Source organism: Podarcis vaucheri (assembly GCF_965113315.1).
Source record: "Podarcis vaucheri genome assembly, chromosome: 2".
Lineage (NCBI taxonomy): Eukaryota > Metazoa > Chordata > Lepidosauria > Squamata > Lacertidae > Podarcis > Podarcis vaucheri.
The window spans coordinates 38401128-38421569 of NC_138760.1; the positions used below are offsets into that span (position 1 = coordinate 38401128).

At 42.1% G+C, this 20442-nt stretch overlaps 1 protein-coding gene across 5 annotated transcripts in view; it reads left to right on the plus strand.

The window, feature by feature from the left end:
• Nucleotides 1–20442, plus strand: part of CDR2L (cerebellar degeneration related protein 2 like) — a 34632-nt gene continuing 14190 nt past the window's right edge. Inside the window, exons 1-2 of one of the 5 annotated variants that reach the window (XM_082211119.1) lie at nucleotides 1–193; nucleotides 652–802. In XM_082211119.1, the coding sequence (XP_082067245.1) occupies nucleotides 724–802 (79 nt within the window). In that variant the 5' untranslated portion in view covers nucleotides 1–193; nucleotides 652–723. Of the gene's footprint in view, nucleotides 803–2502; nucleotides 2606–15377; nucleotides 15452–20442 lie in introns of those variants that run through there. The other 4 variants (XM_082211120.1, XM_082211118.1, XM_082211121.1 and 1 more) reach the window with 4 other exon arrangements.

Consider the following 20442-nt stretch of genomic DNA (forward strand, 5'->3'; position numbering starts at 1 on the left):
AAAAAAAGGAAAAGGAGGGAGGTCTGCTCTCCCTCTCCCTCCTCCCCTCCTCCCGCGCCCATGTCTTTTGCATGGAATTTTTTTTGCAGCAGTTCCATGCTAGAGGTCTCCACCGAGCTGCACAAATAGGAACTGGCTGCATCGGAAGGTTGCTCTTTCTTTTGTGCATCATCACCCAGCGAAGTCGGCGCAAGTAAGAGAGCCTTTGCAGTCTTCAGGTTCTGGTTCCCGTCCGTAACAAAGACTTAATAATCCCTCCGCCCCCAGCCAGAAAGCAAGATTTTGGCGTGGAGGACAAGAAAAAGGCCGGGGAAATCCGTACGCCACGTCTTCTCTGCTCTCGCTCCCTCGCCAAAGGGCTGATGGAGAGAGAAGGAAGGAAGGTGATGCAGAGATAGAGGGAGAGAGAGAGCGCTCGATGCCTGCTACTACTGCAGCAGCAGCAGCACTGATCACAATAGCACATCTGCAAAGCCATTGTCCCAACCTTACGTCTGCGCAGGATCAGACCTACTGGCCGATTCCCAGCCTTAAAGCCTGGCGACTGGATCCTGCCTTCATCAGCTTGGGTCTTTGGGAGAAGATCCCCTCTGCTCCCCCTCCCCCAGCTCCGGTCTTTTCTCACCCTTGATTGTATATATCTTTCTGCAGTATCCTCTTTGAGAGCTCAGCCTCTCTCTGCTTTACTGCTCTGTTTTGGATGTTTCCGGAGTAGGAGAGCTAATGCTGAGCGCCGACAGGATGGAAGAGTTTCAAAGCGAAGAAGAGGAACCCTGGTACGACCAACAGGACTTGGAGCAAGGTAAGGAAACGTATAAAAAAACAAAACACTATAGCACCAAAGCCATGACGATCTTCACACAGGGGATGACCTAGCAGAACGGGATAGGGACACAGAAGCAAATAGGCTGGAAAAAGCTTCCTAATCCAACTTCTGAAACGCCATTCTCTCTCCGCCTTCAATACCTGAAAGACTGCACCATCTCTCAGGGGAGCTAAACCATCGGATTGTAAATTTAATATTTCACCGTACATCAATGGGGAACTCTTTAAGTTAAAAGGCCTCTGTAGACCCAGGGAAAGATGCATACATTTTGCCCCAAGTTATCCTGATGGGAAAAATACGTCACCATGTCATTAGTGTTCGTGGTGTTAGACCTCTGCAAAAATGGTCATGGCACTTGATTTGAGTCCCAACTATTTACCTGTTAGTGCTAGTTTAGATTAGATTAAGTCATGTTGGTTACAGACAATTGTAAATCAGTAAGAAGTGACTTGTACAGAAATGGGAGAGAGATATAATGAGAATGGAGAAAGTTTTCAGTTGCAAACAACCAAAAGTAAGTGAACCATATTTTTTTTTGAAAGATAGAAATTTGTTTTGTACGTTTCTTTTTAAACGAGCAGCCACAAATTTATGCTGTATGCTTTCAACATAAGCAATATTTGCTGTACAAGCTGCAATGAGCTGCATTAAAAAAATTAAAATGTTATTTGTGTCAAACTCTTACTGACCACTAGGAAATCTCTCCTTTTCTTATATGAGAGCCCCAAAAATGAACCTTCCTATGCTCAGTAAAATAAAGGAATTGAAGATAAACCTACAACTGTAATACTGAATTAAATGTAGACATAACTGTTGGTGAGATAATCTCTTCAACTAATAGCTTCACATGGATGCTCATAGCCTTAGGAGATTTTGCTGGAACATAAGTTTTCATAACTTCAGTTGCAGAGGAGGAAATGAGAAAAGACTAAACATTCCATTTACAACATCGCACACTTAAACTAATAAAAAATACGCAGCCTAGATATTAGAGGTGCAAAACATTCATGAAACTGGAGATCAGATCAATACCCTTGTATTGTGGAGAGAGAGAGCCATAGCTAAGCATTTTATATGCCAATGAATTAAGCATGTCCTTAACTCTTAGATGTACTTTGGCCAGGTTGTGGCCTTACACTTGGGGGATGGGGTGTTTCAGCTTACTCCATCCCGTCAAAAGGAAGGCAGGATCCGAAGATGGAATGCAAAAGTGAGGATTCTGTGTAGGGAATCTAGGTTAAAACACAATTGACTTGATCCTGAACAGCATGCAACTTGGCCTCAATTTCTTGAGGCAGCATCAAGAAAGTAAATATATTTCCACCCCCAAAAAAGTGAGGTTATTATGAGGGCTTGCTTGGTGACACTGAACCCAACGTGTGACAGTGTTCAATAACTTATGCTTGCTTATGTGAATGGGAAGGGAGTTTGAATAATAAGAAAAGAACTGATGCTTCCAGAGGATGAAAACAATTTGGAGAGCTACCATATCCTTGCATACCATTTTAAAAACTTGAGCCAACACCTAAGTGCCTAGGATGGGAGCAAGCCAACAGTAACATTAGCATAACATCAGTAAACATAATTTTCCACTGGCATTGGAGGTGGTGTTCCATGCTGATAAACTCACAGTTATTGAAGAACAGGGTCCAGGAAAATAGAGGTTATAATAAAGAAGCTTAAATCAGCTAGGAATCCGAACATGGAGAAGATGTTGAGGTCTGCTATTGCTTAATAACTACAACCACAGTTAATATGTACAATACACAAAGCTGACAAGTACTTACAGTATTGTATTCTGTGCAACTGCATTGAGACGGAATAGCAGTCTCTGGTTGATTACTGTCTCTTAAGTTTAACACATTATTGCAGGCTTGTTGTTTTTTTTAGTTGGGAAATGCGGAAGCTTTTAAAAGGTGCAGAGTGTGTTATGCATTGCTAAGAGGATCAGGATGTGAGCCTTCTGGGGGTCACGGAGGCAAGGTAATATTTGGCAGCAGATTCAGACAGGGTGAGTGACCTTTCCTGCAGGTTAAATGCTGAAACTGCTGAAGGCAAAGTAATGTGGGAATGACATCGGTCTTGATTACTCCAGTTTGTAATGTGATTTTGCTCGGTTATCAAAAGTGCTCTTTATGTAGGAATAATAAAAGCTGCCTCCCAAGCAGTCAGTACTTTTAAGTAGGAATTCAGCAAAGGGTTATTATGATCACTAACCACTTAGCTACTGGTTCATTATACCCACATTCTAAGCATAATATCTCCATACAGTACTAGGTTCTTTTCTTTTCTCTGAATTTCCAGCTGTCTGGATATTCACATCTCTGCCTCAGTAAGTCTGCTTGCATGAACTATCAGTTTAGTTATGTCTTTCACTGCCTAGAGACTTCACATGAGGCAGTTGTGAAGTACTGTATTAACAAATAATAAGTTCTAGGGTTTTCCCCCTTTTCATTAATTATGTCTCTTATCTAAAAGCCATTTTTGAATGATGCACATTGATCCCTCTTGCTCTCTGCTTGTAATACAGGGTATTTAGTATTCTACATGGCTAAAGTCAATTGGTAGCCTATGTGGAATGATGAAATAGCAGCTTCTATTTGTAATATCAGCTTCTGTTTGTAATGGAAAACAGCTTTCTTTCCCTTGTGGTGTTGAAAATTAAATGAAGAATATCTTCTGAATTCTGAAGTACACTGCACATGACCTTGCTCTTCGCCTGACCACCACCATCCTCCTCCTCCTCCTCTCCTTGTCTTTAAATATATACCAGTCAAGAACATTTCTCTCCAATGCAAGGCTTCATTTAAAACTAAACTGGAATCAGTTTGGAGAGAATGTGCAAATTTGAGATCTACACACTCTTTGCAGAGTTCCTGTTCCTGAATATAACAGAAGCCTACACCCTTGACTCTAATAATTTAAGTGGCGTGTTTACTGTTTATGTTATTGTCAGAAATACTAGTTCCTTAAGAAAGGGGGATTAGACTAGTTGACTTTCAGGTTTATTTCAGCTCTTTGCTTTTAGAATGCTTTTCATAGAAAAAACTATTAGGTATATTAAGAGATTTTAGATTTAGTAGTATGACTGAGCCTTTTTCAGGTAATATCAGCTTCTGTATATCGTTTCAGATTTAATTCAGCCATTGAACTTGGAGAATATTGACAAATGAGTTTATTTTGTTTCCAGAAGTAAGATTTTGTACTTTTTTATTTTTAGACATGCTTTTATTGTTGACAAACAGCTGGTGATGGCACTGTAATACTACACTTAAAACAATGCCACTAAATTGTAGCTTATGTTGCTTTAATGGCTGCAAAGAACAGTCTATAGAAAAAACCGGTTTGGCAGAGCGAGAGTGTAAACACGGATTTTGTTTAATCAGAAACCCTTTTCCCATTTGCTGAAGACATGCGTTGTGTGGCCTTGTTCCTTTAAGGAAGTCCTGCAATTGGAATGCATGAATGAAGGTAGAGCTGTGGAGAGAAGTGGAGACAATGAGCCTTGTTTCTGGCAGCTGGAACATGATGATGTGGCTGTACTGACATAATGCAGTAACTTCCCAAGGAATGTTTGCTATGAGAGCTCAAGGGAGTGAACTAGGAAACCTAAACTATAAAGAATCAGGGGAATATTTCTACTTCTTGGCTTATTATTTAGTTCAGAATAAATATACCAGAAGAGAATTGCAGTCACAGGCCAAATAGCCTGCCTAGCTGCTATGGCTCAGCAGGCATGATGTTCATGCAAGTGATATACACAATTATTTCATTTTTTTCCTTGATGTTTTACATTTCTACTTTCTCTCTCTAAGATGCTCAGGGTGATGTGATCGGTCCCCCATTTTCCCTTATAACAACTGGATTAGGCTAAGAGATGGTGATTGTCCCAGGCTTATCAACTGAGAGTCATGGTTTAACATGGATTTTAATTACTTGCATGCGCACGCACATACACACACACACGCATATCTGCCATTGTTTGTTTCCATTGTGATCCTTGGTGGTAAACAAGGAGGAGGAATATAGTCAACAGCCATTAAACGGGGGTGGGAGGGCATCTGTACTTACTTTCAGAAATAACAATAGTTTGCTCCAGGAGTGAAGTACTTCACATCCGTTCTGCTTGCACTGCTGTTCTTCTCACCTGGTTCTCACCCCCTTCCTAAGCTGAGAATAAACCATGTAGTAGCTGGTACATAGAGCATGTAAGAAAGGATTCTTCTTTGCATTATGTGATGTGTAAGTTAGGATGAAGGAGGCTGCATTGCAAAACAAATCTGCATTGCAAAACAAATCTACCTAAGTATTTCTCCTACCTGGGAAGACAGAACTCGTTACAGGCTTCTCCCAAGTCTTTTTATGTGTTGCATTTGGGGACAAAGCAACGTATGGAGGGACAGCTTGGAGATAAGAGTAGAGCCAGCAGGCATGATCCCAATTTCCGTCTGTTTAAGGGTCCTGTTTGAACATGGATAGGCTCTTGTATGCATGACTGGGAAACCTTCATTTTTCCAGGATACTAGATGTTAAGCACTTTCAGGTATATTTGCGTAGATTCCATTCATTTGGGACCCATGAGTTCATGGAAGTCCAGGAAAGGACCAGCAGGTGTTTGCTGACCACCTGTACAGCACTACTGACTTTCAGCTATTCAAAGAGAAGCAGCAACAAATTACTGCTAACCAAACATAAACAGTAGGGAAATACCTAATAGTAGCTCCAGCAGTAAACCAGGCATGAACTGCTAATGCAAACATACCATATGTGTACACTTAAGCCATATAATGTTAATGCCCACTCCAGAGCACAAATCTAAGCATTCTTCTCTCTCAGGATCCGTAGTCTGTTTAGGCAACTTGTCACTTGTTTTGCTCACATGTAACAACACAAAATGATGTTACTGTCTTTCACTGTGGGTTCCGGCATTCATTATGCTTCATCCTTGTACCAAGATGTAACTGCTGCACTTTCCACTAGGTGTCTATAAATCTTTTGATACAGAAGAGTAGCTGTTAACTGCAAAAGTTTTTCAAAGTACTGTATTCATTTAAAGGGCTTCAAAGGGATAATTGCAATGTAATATGTTACTTGACGGTAACTAACCTGGAGTGTGTTGCAGTGATGAAGAATGCGCAGTTACATCCTGTGTCTTCAGCATTGCTAATACTCCAGTTGTTGTTTTTTTAAGAATCTGAACATTTTCATAGAGTTTCTGGGCAAATGTATTCAACATGTAAATCAGCAGGTTTGCCACTCATATGAAATGTGAATATATCTTAAAACTTGAACATTTTTTTAAAAAAGTATATTGCTAGATGAGGAGGTTGATAAAAACGACCCGGTTGGCAAGAAAAGATTGTTGGATTATGTAAAACCATCCTAATCACAACTTTAGGTAATAATAAAATTACTTTATTGCACTAGCCAAAGACCATGGCATCATTCTCAAAGGGAACAAAAAGAAAAGCAATAAAAACCATAAAAACATCAGGCACTGCAGATACAGTGGTGCCCCGCAAGACGAATGCCTCGCAAGACGAAAAACCCGCTAGACGAAAGGGTTTTCCGTTTTTCGATGCACTTCGCAAGACGAATTTCCCTATGGGCTTGCTTCGCAAGACGAAAACGTCTTGCGAGTCCTGCGATTTTTTTCACTCCCCCCCTTTTTCTATGCCGCTAAATGGCCGCTAAACCGCTAATAGCGCTAATCCACTAAGCCGCTAATGGGGTTGCTTCGCAAGACGAAAAAACCGCTAGACGAAGAGACTCACGGAACGGATTATTTTCGTCTTGCGAGGCACCACATTACAATAAACCATGATCACATCTCCTAAAAATTATTTGTTGCATACGATAGAATAGCAGGGGGTTCTCAGGTAAAATGTGCCAGCTTAAATGTCTGGATCACCTTTGCAATTGACCGCTATTTTATCTAGTTCTTTTCTCCTGATCTTCTTAGCTGCCAATGCATAGAGTGCTACTTTATAAGTTACGAAGTCATCAGTATCACTCAGCAGCCATTTCACCCTTTCCACCCTGTTTCAGTGTGTTCCATTCATAAGCAGGGGTTTTATAAATCAATCTCCTGGTTCTATATGTAGTGGGCATTGCAATAAATAGTGGTACAGATGCTCTACACAAGGTTGCCCACACAGACAAACTCTCTCCTTGCACTGTACTTTGCCGTACCGACCATCCACCACCGCCGAGGGCATCGATTGGAATCGTAATTCTGTAAAAGCGATTCTTAGTATGGCAAGTGGGAGCTTTGTCAAATAATTAGCTCAGATGTGCTCCGTTTTGATAAGTGGGAACCATGGTGAATTTTTGGTAGAGGCAATTGTAGTTAAATCCCTTTCTGCATCGGACCTGAAGAGACAATCTCTTAAGTGCCTCTTATCCATCCATCTTCATGATCACCTGAAGATCTTGGGTCAAGAGGCATTGGACGCCATCCTTCCAACATTTGGTCTGTTCCTGCTCTGTGTGGGAAAATCTCTCCTCTGAGAGAGATTCAAGTCTTTTCACATAGTTTAGACACAGATAGTCAATTCTAGCCCATATTGCACAACTTTAGGTAATTCACAAGAGTATTGCTACCTCATGGCTTGCCCAGAAATTTCTCAGCCAGATTAGTCAGTTAGAAATACATAGTTTAATTAAATTTACACAAGACCCTTCTTTTCCCCCCCATAATGCATTTTAGGCAATGAACTTGGCCAGCCTTATTGCTAAAGCTGGGGTGTATGTTTTGTTTGATTAGTGGGGAGGCTTTTGGGGTGGAGTTGATAGGGGCCTAAAACTTTCTGCAGTGTCTCTCTCTGCACCCAGTTAACCACTCTGAAATTCAAGTCCTTACATTGCTGGGAATTCAGAAATACATGGGTTATTTTATTGGCTAGGTTTTGTAAACAAATGTACAATAACTCTCATTTCTGACATGGCCAGAAATACTTATCAGATACACCAGACTGAAGCATTGTGGATAAAGAAGGGAATGAAAAAGGTCACTCCATCGAGTGGCAGAAAGCTTCCCAACTTGTCTCATAATTCTGGTTGTGCTGCTCTGAAGAAGCGTGATGCAGATTGCCTGGCACTGTGGGCTGTACCGCTGTGATTGGCTGGATGTTGTTTGACCCAAAATCTGCGCAGTCAGAAGGATGCTGCTGGCTATCTCTGCAGTATCTGAAGCTCTTATTTATTTATGAGTCTAAACAAGCAGGTGTGTTCAGCTAGTGGAAACTTTTTCTCCTAACTGCTGAGCTGCCATACTGCTAAACCAGTGGCCTGTGTAAGATGTGGAGGCAAAGATTATATTTAGTTATTAAATTTAGAGCAGGGAAACCCTTTTGAACCCAAGGGCCAGAGGCCAAAGTAGATGGAGCAATTAATGTGATTTTTTTCTTTGTACGGTAGGCTACTTTCTTCGCACACGCACATCCCTCTCTATCTTTCATCCAAGCAAGCAACTCGAGTTCAAGGGCATACTGCAGCCAGGAAAAACCACTCAAGGGAGATGTGGAGGAGGACTGGTGAGGGGTGTAGCCTGAGGAGAGTTCAGAGGGCCAGCTATGGAGGCATAAAATGCTACATTTGGCCCTCGCTTGGTTTTAGAGCCTCTTCCAGCATTAAAAAATAAAATAAAAAATTGTGGGCACAGAAGTGCTTCATGAATAATTTCCACAGTTAAATTGTATTATAGGAAATACTAATGCAATCAGCCTTAAGTAGGGCTGGACGATATCAGCTTTTTGACGATATACCGAGATGTTGAAAAAACTGCATTGGCCTCTGCCCACGAGGCACCTGGTGAAACTGCCCCAGCTTTCACCTCTCGCCTCACAACTCATTGTGTCGTCTTCATTTTGTAGCAGTATTCACATGGATTAAAAAATGTAATGTGGAAAGGCAGCCCCTTCCATGGACTAGATTCTGGTCACTGGAACATGTCAAGGAGATTCCGAAATCGATTTTCTTAAAGGAAAGAAAAATCCACACACACCCCGCCAAATCTCCTGGAGAAAGGGAATTATTTATGCACAGATTGATCTGTAACTTCCTGTGAGAACCTCCTATGGAAGATCTTTTTAGCACTTGGTTCCACATGCAGGAGAGAGTAGAATTAGAAGGAAATTGCAGTTAGAAAGTCAAGCCAGTGGGTGATTTGAGGGCAGGGGAGAAGCAAAATGGATCCTCTGAACCCTGGAATGGCCACCTGGCTGCAGATGTTTCTCCCTGTCTAATCTATAAATAGAAAAATTTGCCTCATGAATCCTAAATGTCATTCCAACTCTAGCGACATAGACTTGTATTAGTCATTTGGGGCACGTCAGCAGCCTAGGAGGAGGTGGGGAAAGCAATTTGTTTTGCAACTTAGAAAAACCTTCCTGAATACCTGCCTGAAATTATTTTTTAAATGGGCACAATCCAGCACTCCTGTTGGAATCAATGAGATTGGAAATCAAAGGGTCTTACATTCTGCCAGATCACAACCTCTGCTAAATTGCCAATATCATCTTTCAGTAATGGAGTATTTTGCTGCTGCTTCTTTTTCATTTAAGCTATCATTTTTTGATAGCTGATAGTTTTAGCCTTTTATCATATGACTGGTCTTCTATACCTATTAATATTTCAATATTTCTCTGTTTTACTCCCTTTAATAGTGAAGTCAGGTGCTGAGGGTCAACAGAATTGGAGCCCAAAGGGGAGCCATTAGGAAACAAGATGGGGGAGGTATCTGCATCCTCAGGGAAACCCCAAGATTTGCAAAACTAAGTCTCCCCCCTTTTTTTTAAAGTGGCAGCTTCTCTCCCCCCCAAAACAGTCCAAGGACTTTGTAGCCACAGAACACTGAGAGTCCAGTTGCAAAGGAAAACCTGGGAAGGGCAATTGAGGTATAGAAGTTGGAGGAAAGGGATGGCTAGCTGGCTGTTCCTGTTAGGAGATAACGATATACTGCAACATTTTGGTTGCAGGTCCCACTTGTTCCTTACTATTGGTCACCATGCTTGTGTCTTTACTGTGCCACTACCATACTAAATGAAGCATGAAGGGGATTCTTATGTGCGTTTGAAGTAAATGGGTACATGGCTCCGAAGGAAGGTGCGGTTTGGAACGGTGCTCTTGAGAATGAATAGTAATGGCTCTGCACCATTGGCTCCTTCCCAGAGAAGAATTATTATTTCTGCTCAGTCACCTACACAGAGTGCAGCAGTGAGTGCAAAGGATTATGGGGACTAGGTAGCCTGTTTCTAAAGACCTGAACAACACAGATAATGAGCTGGTTATGTTGAGGGCTGAAGAATAAAGCAACCATGAGGTCGGTCAGGATCCCCAGCTTTGTATGACGCACGGATGCAGAAAGGAGTTTGGGAGTTTCTGCAGTGCAGCTCCTTCCCACATGACTACGGTAATGTAAGAAGCTCCAGGCCACATGGGAGGTGGGTGTGCTGCATCTCCTCCCCACACCAGCAAGATTTCTCCTGGAATCTAGGACAGAAGCTGGCGCAGGAACAGGCTGCAGCAGGGGCTCCTCTTATGTGCCCAAGTCTTCGGATGCTATCTTCAAGGTGCAGGAAGGAGCAGGCTGAACCACAAGAAGTGGCTCTGTGTTAACAATAACCCAGATTCACAGTGTTCACAGTAGATGTTTATGCCTCTTGATTGCTCTACCTTAGTGTATCTCTGAAAGGCAGTTGCAAGCACAGACTCTTCCTGATTTAGTAAGGGTATGCAAGGATCACCCAGGTTGTAGACAAGTATGGGGACAGGGGAAAGGTTATTTATTGTTGGCAAAATGCTGGGAAATACAGTGTAATGAAGAAATGCCAACTGAGACATCTTAAATGCCATGTAATACCTCAACGTCGGTAAGCATTTATGGTTACTGTTTTCATACTGATTACAGTGGTACCTCGGGTTACATACGCTTCAGGTTACAGACTCTGCTAACCCAGAAATAGTACCTCGGGTTAAGAACTTTGCTTCAGGATGAGAACAGAAATTGTGCTCCGGCGGTGCAGCGGCAGCAGGAGGCCCCATTAGCTAAAGCGGTGCTTCAGGTTAAGAACAGTTTCAGGTTAAGGACAGACCTCTGGAATGAATTAAGTACTTAACCCGAGGTACCACTGTAAATGCTTTATGTTAGGCTACTCCGAAGAAGACCGGGCATCTTAGAATATCCTGGGGCAGTAAAAATGCTCAAGGAGCGTGGTCTGGCCCTTTGCACGTCTTGCAGAAGAGTTCTTTCCCAGGGAACACAGGCCCATAAACTTAAAGAGATTTAAACTGGATTAAAGTATCATGGTGTTGACTTGTGGGAAGCAGAAGTTACAAATCAGACTGAGCCACTCTCCATTTTGATTCTGATGTAGTTGGTCAGGAACCTATTTGAGAGTAGATTGACATGATTTACATATTGTTGCACTAAGAACAAAGGAAGAGTCTGTGAAAATGATTCCTAGGCTTTATGCTTACCTGCTGCTACAGAGGGCTGAAAGGTGCTGTGGCCCATGATAGAGACAAGCAGGTTCTCCAGACACTAATGAGTGGCTGCCGATTGAACAGCAGATTCTTTTCCTTCATGCAACTACGTACTTTGCTATCCACATACTTTTAAGTGGCTGCATTGGCAAGAGGAGATTTTTTAAATGATACTTTTCTTTATGGGGAGGCTGATGAGAGGAGAGGAGTGCTTTGTGGTTTAACTAAAGAGAAACTGATTGGGGGGGATCTAGTTATGGGCTTAGATACATTAAGGGAGGGTTTATCTATAGATTATCTGAGAAATCAACTGGTTAGCTTTCTGAGAAATAGGTATTGTTGTTGCAGCCAAAAAAAAAGTGACCTCAGACAAGTGGCCTGGTGTTTGGAGGACCAGGCTCTTGCTTGTCTCTTTGCCTCATTGGTTTGCCTTCTATGAAATGGGTATTGTGTTGCAGTAGGCAAATGGGGTGCTTCAATGAATTGCTTAGTGTTTTCAGCTCTGAGAGAGAGAGAGAGAAATAGCCTGTGCATTGTAACTTCTTAGCTTCCACATCTGTAAAATGGGTAATTTTTTTTTATAGAAAGACTTCTGCCTCCTTAATTCCTCGATCACCATGTGTGAATTATTCAACTCAGTAGCATAGCTCATTTTCTTGAGGCATATATCTGCTCTTCGTGTATCTTCTTTTCTGCTTACTGTTCATAGCACAGTTGTCGTCTGGATTGCCTTTCATTTCTGGGGTCTTGGTATCATGTGTGGATAAGCATTGCCCTTGCAATCACATGCAGTAGTATACATCTTAGATTAGTGTAGTTTTTTATGGGGGGGTGGGCTGCCAACTGGCCAAGCTCTGCTCTTATCTTTAACATGCCAGACTCAGTGGTTGTATTAGTAATGACTTCACTTTGGTAGGCACCGGCTGCCACTGCGTTCTTGATTCCTGAACTGATGCTCTGTTTTCCAAAATGAATCTTAGGGACAATTTAAATGTTCAGCAAAATCAAGCAGTAAAACGTTCCCTTGTTGTCCCACACTTGACTCAGGTATGCAAAGCAAAATGCTTTTTTTTGAATGTGTGGAGACTTTTGTCATGGGATATCGTTCGGATTGGCAAAGCCCCTCCTTAGCCAGTTGAAATGACCAACAAGGACAAATTCCACTTCTTAATTCTACTTAAGCTGGCCTTTTTATTGTGGTTTTATTTAAAAAAAACCCCACAATACTAACATGGTTTCTTTATTTGCCATTGAGTTGTTAAAAGCTCTTGTCAAATGCTTGAAAAATTGTATTTTAGTATGTATAACATATCTAGTGTTTCTGTATGTATATATGTATATATGTAATATAATATAATATCTACACAGAGGTGGATTAAATGGACAGCTGGCGATTAAAGTGTGTTGTGTAGACCTTCATCATTTTACACTGATGGTTATGAATTCCACAATTTGTTCAGTTGTAAAGAAAGGCTAGCAATCTCAACTGTGGTTAGCTTAGTCTGGAGTTATGAGTGTTACATTTCCAGAGGGGTAGACAGGTTAAAACTTGCAGCAAAAGCTACAGAGAGGCTTGTGGCACCTTAAAGGCTAGTTGCCTAACCTAGAGTCCTTGTCAAGTTGCCGTGGAGCAGAGGAATGATGAATGAAGGTCATGAGGTTCCTAAAAAGCATGCCGTAAAAAGCTTCCTAAAGCTGTATAAATTTTAAAAAGCTTTAAAATCTCTGGAGGTTGAAACACAAGAAGTTAAAGGCAGGGATAAACCATTAAATCTGCCTTCTTTGGCTTGAAAGACCTGCAAACAAAATGTGGCTTTGGAGACCAGTATTACCTGAGACGTCAAAAATGCCCAAAGTAAGCCCTCTCAGGACATAGGAGATGATATCAGATAATGTGTCGTGGCCTCCTTAAGCACACTTAGGAAAGCAATTGAGATCTGAACAGCAAGAGTCTTGGAAACATCTACTGATCACATAAGTTGTCTCAGATCAAGGAGAGAAGACAGACTCAAAAGGCTAAACAAAGCAACAAGCATTAGTAGATAAGGTGAGCAATATTTTCATGGAAGATGCAGACATTTGTACTGCCTTCACTTTGGAGGCTTCAAAAAAGGAGTTGAAAATAATGATTTTATTCCTTACCACCTGCATTAAAAAAGCTTTAGCAATGGAACATGCGACTGGGAGCAGAGCAGTCTCTACGGGCCTCTTTTGACATTGTTATGTTTCTGCATTTTCACGACAAGAAAACTATTAAGAAAGAGCAGCGACTGTTAAAGCATGAAGTTGAAAGCATGAAGGGTATTGTATTTCAAGGTCTCTCTGTGGAAATGATGCATAAGTCCAAAATTATGAACTCATCACAGTCCTAATAGTTGAAGGATTACAACAATGAGGGGGACTTGCTCTGTTGTGCTGAAGTGTGTGGTGCTCTGAAGTGTGTGGTGGCAATAAGCCCCAGATTAACCATTTTTACAAGTTTAAAGGACAAAAAGAAGAACTGAGGCAGCCCCCAGATTGTATCATACAGGAATCCAAAGGAGCTTGCTTTCTGAAACAGACCCACAGCCCAAACTGAGTCATGATTTGCTGAGACCAAATTGAATCCAAGTTATGTGGATTCCTCCCTCATCCCTAAAGGCAACTGAAAACCTCTGAATATAACCAATTGTGTTTTGAACAAACCACAGTTATAGGTGAAAAAAAAATGAGAACTTGAAAAGGTTACTCGAAAAAATAGTGAAATGGAACGATTTTTGAAAGATGGCATTACAATCATTTGTAACATCTCAGTAAGATTCGAGTGCTAATAACATGGTATGTTTGAAAAACCGAATTTCTTCTGGAACAAGAGATATGGACAAGCTTACATCCTTGGTGGTAGTTCAAAGGAGAACTGTTTCAAAGTTGTGGCATTTTGGTACATTACCTGAGAGCCTTAAACACTTTATAAAGATGGAGATGCTTGGAATGTCCTGGTGTTCTTGGTTACTCACTTGAACTTCTGGTGGCCTTGGCTAGCAATTCAGTGAGCTTTTCCAGCTGGATGAAAAGGTCTCTGCCTAAGGCGATCATTTTGAATTGATTTTAAACCACTGTTCAGTTGCTTTTTGCACTGTTTTTAAAACGATGTTTAGCTTGTCTTATGGTAAGCATGGAAATCGCCTGGTGACACATGTAAAGGTGATTCATAAATTAATAAATAATAATAATTCTGGATATGTGTCCTTCACAGAAAGTACAGTGGTTGGAATTACAGTCACTAGCTATACTGGTTGGGATATGTAAATCAAAAGATAACTACCTGGCTTTATAAAATAAGCTAGATGCTCACAGTTCAATGATGAAAATCATCTAAACCATTAAAAGAGACAGATTAGATTTATAAATTATAGGGGATATTCTAAAGATGGACAAACTAAATCTGGGGTCAAAATAGATTATTTTATAGCAAAATTTTGGCCTATGATTGGAGAATGCTCGAGCCAAGATTCATATATCTCTATCTATCTATCATCTATCTATCTATCTATATCTATTCCTGAGATTAGTCCTGAGAGATATAGAAGAATTTATTTGAATTAAACCTTAATTCAATATAGAGTTTGATTAATGGATGAATTAAACAAGGATCTAGTCAGCCCTTTCCTTGGTGGGATAAGGAACAGAAAGGACAACGATAGGATTGGTTAATTCTTTCCTTGTGTTGCATTTTTTGTGAAGGGACAATTAATATATATATTTTTAAGTTGCCCTAGAGCAATCTCTGTCACCATGGCAGCATGGTTCCTGAGCTGGTGTTATTTCATTCTACAATGACTTTCTGGCTTGCTTCCGGCTTTGTGTTTTCTTAACTGCAAGGCTATCTGCCCTTCTTGTTGCTCTCGACATAATTTGTCTTAACTGCTCTGACAAAAGACAGCTGCTAGAACTCCTCCTTCAAGACATCTTGAATAATATTTAACATATTTATTCCAAATCTGCCTGTATGTTTGTGTAGAAGTGCTAATACTTTTGATTTTACAGAAAAATTGCAGTGATTTTGCCAAGGTGACCCTGTAGTAAGGTGACCCTCTTCGTAGATGGATTTAGGATTGCAGCCTCCTAAATCCCACTGGATTTAGTTGGACATACTTCTGGGTAAATATGAGTAGGATTGCACTATTAATTAAGCATGTTACCTGCTTGGTAGCTGAATTAATGGTCCCCCATAACTTGCATGTGTGGTTCGTATCTACCACATGCATTCAGTATTATGAACCTCGCTCAGGTCGGACAAACCACCCTCCTCCTTGTTGAACTTCTTTTGTTTCAGCAGGCCTTTTAAGTAACTTTTCCGATTTTGTAGTTAGTTAGTTTAATCTTTATTGTAGCATTTTAGCCTTATGGTACACTGGTTAGAGATTAAAGCGTTAAACCTATGTATAAATGCTTGAAGTAAAATAGCTGAAAACAAAATATGCCATATCAGTTCTGATGGTGCTGTGTGACAGGCCCAGTTTGGACAATTGTATCTAGGCTTAAGCAGAAATAAGCATAAGTCTTGGGGATGCGAGCTCTGTCCCCTTCCTTCCCTCTGTTTTTCTTGGTGTACAGTGATGAGCCAGGAAGTCTTCAGTTAACTATAATTTTCCATTTTATCTGAACCAGAAAACTGTTTACTATGCCATGACTTAAAGCCATAGTTTGATGCTGGTTTAAGAATATGGCATTTCCCAAAGCTGGTAGTTTCCCCACTTGGATGAATAGTAAATTATGCTTAATTGAAGGCTCAGCGCAGTGCACTGAGAAGGGATGGAACTGTATGCACATGCATTTTGAAACACGAGAGGAAAACTTTGAGAGGAAAGGGAAATATATGCATTGCTGACTTACCTATGAAGAAGCCTTGGCTCTTTTACCACCTTAAAAATAAGAAATGCATTATGTTTAACTTAGGCTGCAGTTCACACATAAAACACCACTGTTTAAATGAATTAAAAATATATAAAATCTTAAACTGTTATTCACGATTACGAGTATACCGTACCTTGTGTTAGAAATGAAACGTTTAGCTGATTAAGTAGCTAATTGTGCTTTTTGCAAGTTGGCAAAAATGAAGCAAAAGTTTGCCATGGATGATAAATGAAAGAGGGCTTTAAAAAAAAAAAAATTATGGGAAGTTGTGCAGGGAAGGAGTGTTCATACCTTTTAAGTAGAAATCAGAGAGGGGGAATATGTCTCCCTCCTTATGTTAAAAGGTAAAGACCTTAAAATTCTTATAAGAAAAGGTACCCTTGACCGTTAGGTCCAGTTGCGGATGACTCTGGGGTTGTGTGCTCATCTCGCTCTGTAGGCCGAGGGAGCCGGCGTTTGTCTGCAGACAGCTTCCGGGTCATGTGGCCAGCATCTGCTTCTGGCGAACCAGAGCAGTGCATGGAAATGCCGTTTACCTTCCCGCCGGAGCAGTACCTATTTATCTACTTGCACTTGATGTGCTTTCAAACTGCTAGGTGGGCAGGAGCTGGGACTGAACAATGGGAGCTCACCCCATCGCGGGGATTCAAACTGCTGACCTTCCGATCGGCAAGCCCTAGGCTCTGTGGTTTAGACCACAGCACCACCTGCGTCTCCTGATGTTACTGGACTACAACTCCTATCAGCCCTGATCACTGGCCATGCTGGCTGGGGCTGATGGGAGTAAGAGGATTCCTACCGTCAAGTAGGAGTGCCTGGCACAATAGGGCAGTGGCGTGGAGCCACCCTCCTAACTACTGGCATTGCTGCTGAATGGGGCAGGGCAGCTGCTGCTGGTGTACCCACATTGCCATAACCTCACTACCCCTCGGTCTCCACTCTGTCCAGGACACAGCTCATACACTTTTAATTCCTCACATGCTGTTGCTGGTTTCCGTGGGTGCAGAGTTCCTAGTTGTGTAGAAGCAAATGTGATTGTTGAAAGCAGCAGTTCTTTAAGATGTTACTTTAAACTGAAAAACCTCATTGCCTCCCGACGAAGATGTCCTCCGTCACAGAAAAGAATAATAATTTTCCTACGATTTTTTTCTCTTATACCTTTTACAGCTCCTGCAAAAAAATTACTAGTTTTTAAAACCATGATGCTGGATCCCGGGCTTTCCTAATCCACTTAACTCAACCCCAGCAAATTAAATTGGAAGCCATATGGTGGGACAAGGCTGACGTAATCCTTGGATATGCAGGGAGAACTCTGCTCTTTGTTACCTGGAGTGAGGCAGCACAAATGTTTCTGGGTCTATCAGCTTCTAAATAATAATTTAAAAAAGATGACGTAGAAGAAAAAGAGTACATCAGTCACAGCCCAAGGAGCTAATGAATATGACATTTCCCTTTTGACACAAGCTGGAACATATTATTTTCCTCATCCAGTACTAACCCCTCTTTGTCACGCTTCCAATCTCTTGGGGGCATTTTGAAACCTGGAGGTGGCTCCTATAAAAATCTCTCTACCCGTAAATGCAATCCACTCTTAATCAGACCCATTCAGGGAGTGCAGCTGCCAGACCAGGTCATTCCGCATCGTTATGATTATTAAAATTAAGAGCTTGTCACTTCTCAGAGTTCACCCTGGGGTATAGTGTTCAGAGCCGGAAATCGGGTTCCCGAGGAATAATCAACATATATAACAAGGAGCTTAGGAATACATCTAAAGCCCTTGGCCAGCCTCTGGGTGTAATTTGGTGCTTCTCTCGTACTTCTTGTCAGGTTTTAAGCAGGGAAGGACAATTAGGAAAAGCTGAATCTGATTACTAATTAACAATTCTATATTTGCATACTGTTGCAAATGCAGCACAGGACACATGCACCCAGATTTAGTTATTTCCCTCCATTCTAGCATATTCAAATCCCACAATCAGTAGGCCCAGTGGGCTTAATTATACAAATAGTATTGCCTTGTGTGCCTTTACAGAGGGTAGCCCTCCATTTGAAGGGCTGTCCAGTCCAAGACGCAGTAAGGGACGCGGGTGGCGCTGTGGGTTAAACCACAGAGCCTAGGACTTGCCGATCAGAAGGTCGGCAGTTCGAATCCCTGCGACAGGGTGAGCTCCCGTTGCTCGGTCCCTGCTCCTGCCAACCTAGCAGTTCGAAAGCACAAAGTGCAAGTAGATAAATAGGTACCGCTCCAGCGGGAAGGTAAATGGCGTTTCTGTGCGCTGCTCTGGTTCACCAGAAGCAGCTTAGTCATGCTGGCCACATGACCCAGAAGCTGTCTGCAGACAAACGCTGGCTCCCTCGGCCAATAAAGCGAGATGAGCGCCGCAACGCCAGAGTCGGTCACGACTGGACCTAATGGCCAGGGGTCCCTTTACCTTTTACCAGTCCAAGACTGGTTGAAAGATCAAGACTCCTGCTGTTCTTTCTTTTCACAGCAGACTGTGAAACCATACAGGTCAAACCTATTCCTACTATGATATGATAGTGCATCTTTCTAAATGTGCATCTCTCTGTCATTAATCAGCATATGCAACTTTTGAGCAAATCAGTGTCATCTTCCAACTTTCCCTTAGACTTATGCATTTTTTTTTGGCGGTGTGTAACTGGCCCGCCCTCTGTACAACCTTTGCCCAAAGTGAGCTGAGGTGCAGGGTGCAATTCCAGAAACTGCTGATTTACCAGAAAGGCATTTGGATTCGAGACCTGTTAATTCCTATCTGAAGCCTGACATCTACATGTGCGGGGAATAGGGAGGACAGCAGAGGAAGGTGTGTATTTGTGTGGGTGGGTGTCTGGCCTCCTGCTTCTGCTATAGCAACCAGTTCAGAACAATAGCTCCCCAGAAGCATTACTCATTAAAGTCCAGGGGAACCAGGAGGAAAGGCAGTGATTCAATTAGCACCTCTGTGGCAGCACTGCCCCCTTTGGCTTCCCAGCAGTGTGGGATAATTAGGACAATTTATCCTACAGCTGCGCTGCCCCAGAGAGACGGGCAGGTGCAGCTGACTCTTCCTGACACACGAAGGAGTCTATGGCAGCTTGTCCCCCAGGCAGCAGCCACCAACACTCCCAAGTCTTCTCACACGTTCACTGACAAATAGAGGATCAGATCAGACAGACAGTGGCAGAGGCAGCTGTGAAGAGTCTGGTGGGAAGAGATGGCTTTGTGCCTCCAGGCTGAGCAGGACTCTTGTCAGGAGCTGGAGATGGATGAAATGCAGAGGGTTACTCAGTCCTTGAAAAGGACTATAAACCCATTCTCCGCTGGTAGTGCATTGTAAGCGACAAGGCTGACTCTACAAGGCACTGGACAATGTTGACCTGAATATTCAACATTGGCTTGGAAAAGCTGAGAGTGTAGAATCTTATCAGAGTGAGCTCGTGGCCGTGGGATCCGGCGGGCACCTAGAGCGACCCCCAAAACGAAGAAGGGATCCCGTAAGGGGCTCCGGAAGCGCGGAGGGGAAGCGGTGCTGTGGATTCATCGCTCTTTCTGCGGGAGTGAAGCCGCGCGGCTGTTGCGGATGAGCGCCGACCTTTCTTCCTTTTACATTGGATTACAAACCAACTACTCGTGAGTAAGATTTACTCAAAATTGGATTACAAATTTACGAATTTGGCTGAAAGCGGGAGGCGAGAAAAAGGAAGTCCGTCTCCCGAGGATGCTAGTGATCAAAAGCAAAGATTTGACAAGCTGGAAGCAGTGCGGAGAGATTTTAAAGTGAGACATCATACGTTCGGAAAAGTCGGAAACTGAAGCAGGCAAGTTACCTTTATTTCCTTGCTATTTTCTGTACCTTATCTGGGGACTTTCTCCTCCGCCGGACTTTTTTAAATTTTAAAGACTTTAAAACCCCCAGTCTCGGGCTTGCAGTGGGACAAAAGGCTACTTTGCGGATATACTTATAAATTTGAAATGGACACTTAGAGGCATTACTGTTGGATACAATTAAACAACTGTACTTTTGCACCTTTTAAGAAGCTTATGGCAACATTGTGAGAGCTCTGCTAGAGGGAAAAGGTCTTTTCCAAGGATCAGCGTTAATTTATTTAACTTAAGGAACTTTAATGGCGTCTGAAACTTTGTTTCTTCTTCCCTGAATTGCAACTTACTCCCTCTAGTGGAACTTGGGACTTACAATTTCCTGAGAACTAACTTTGCTTTGTCTTTCTGTGGT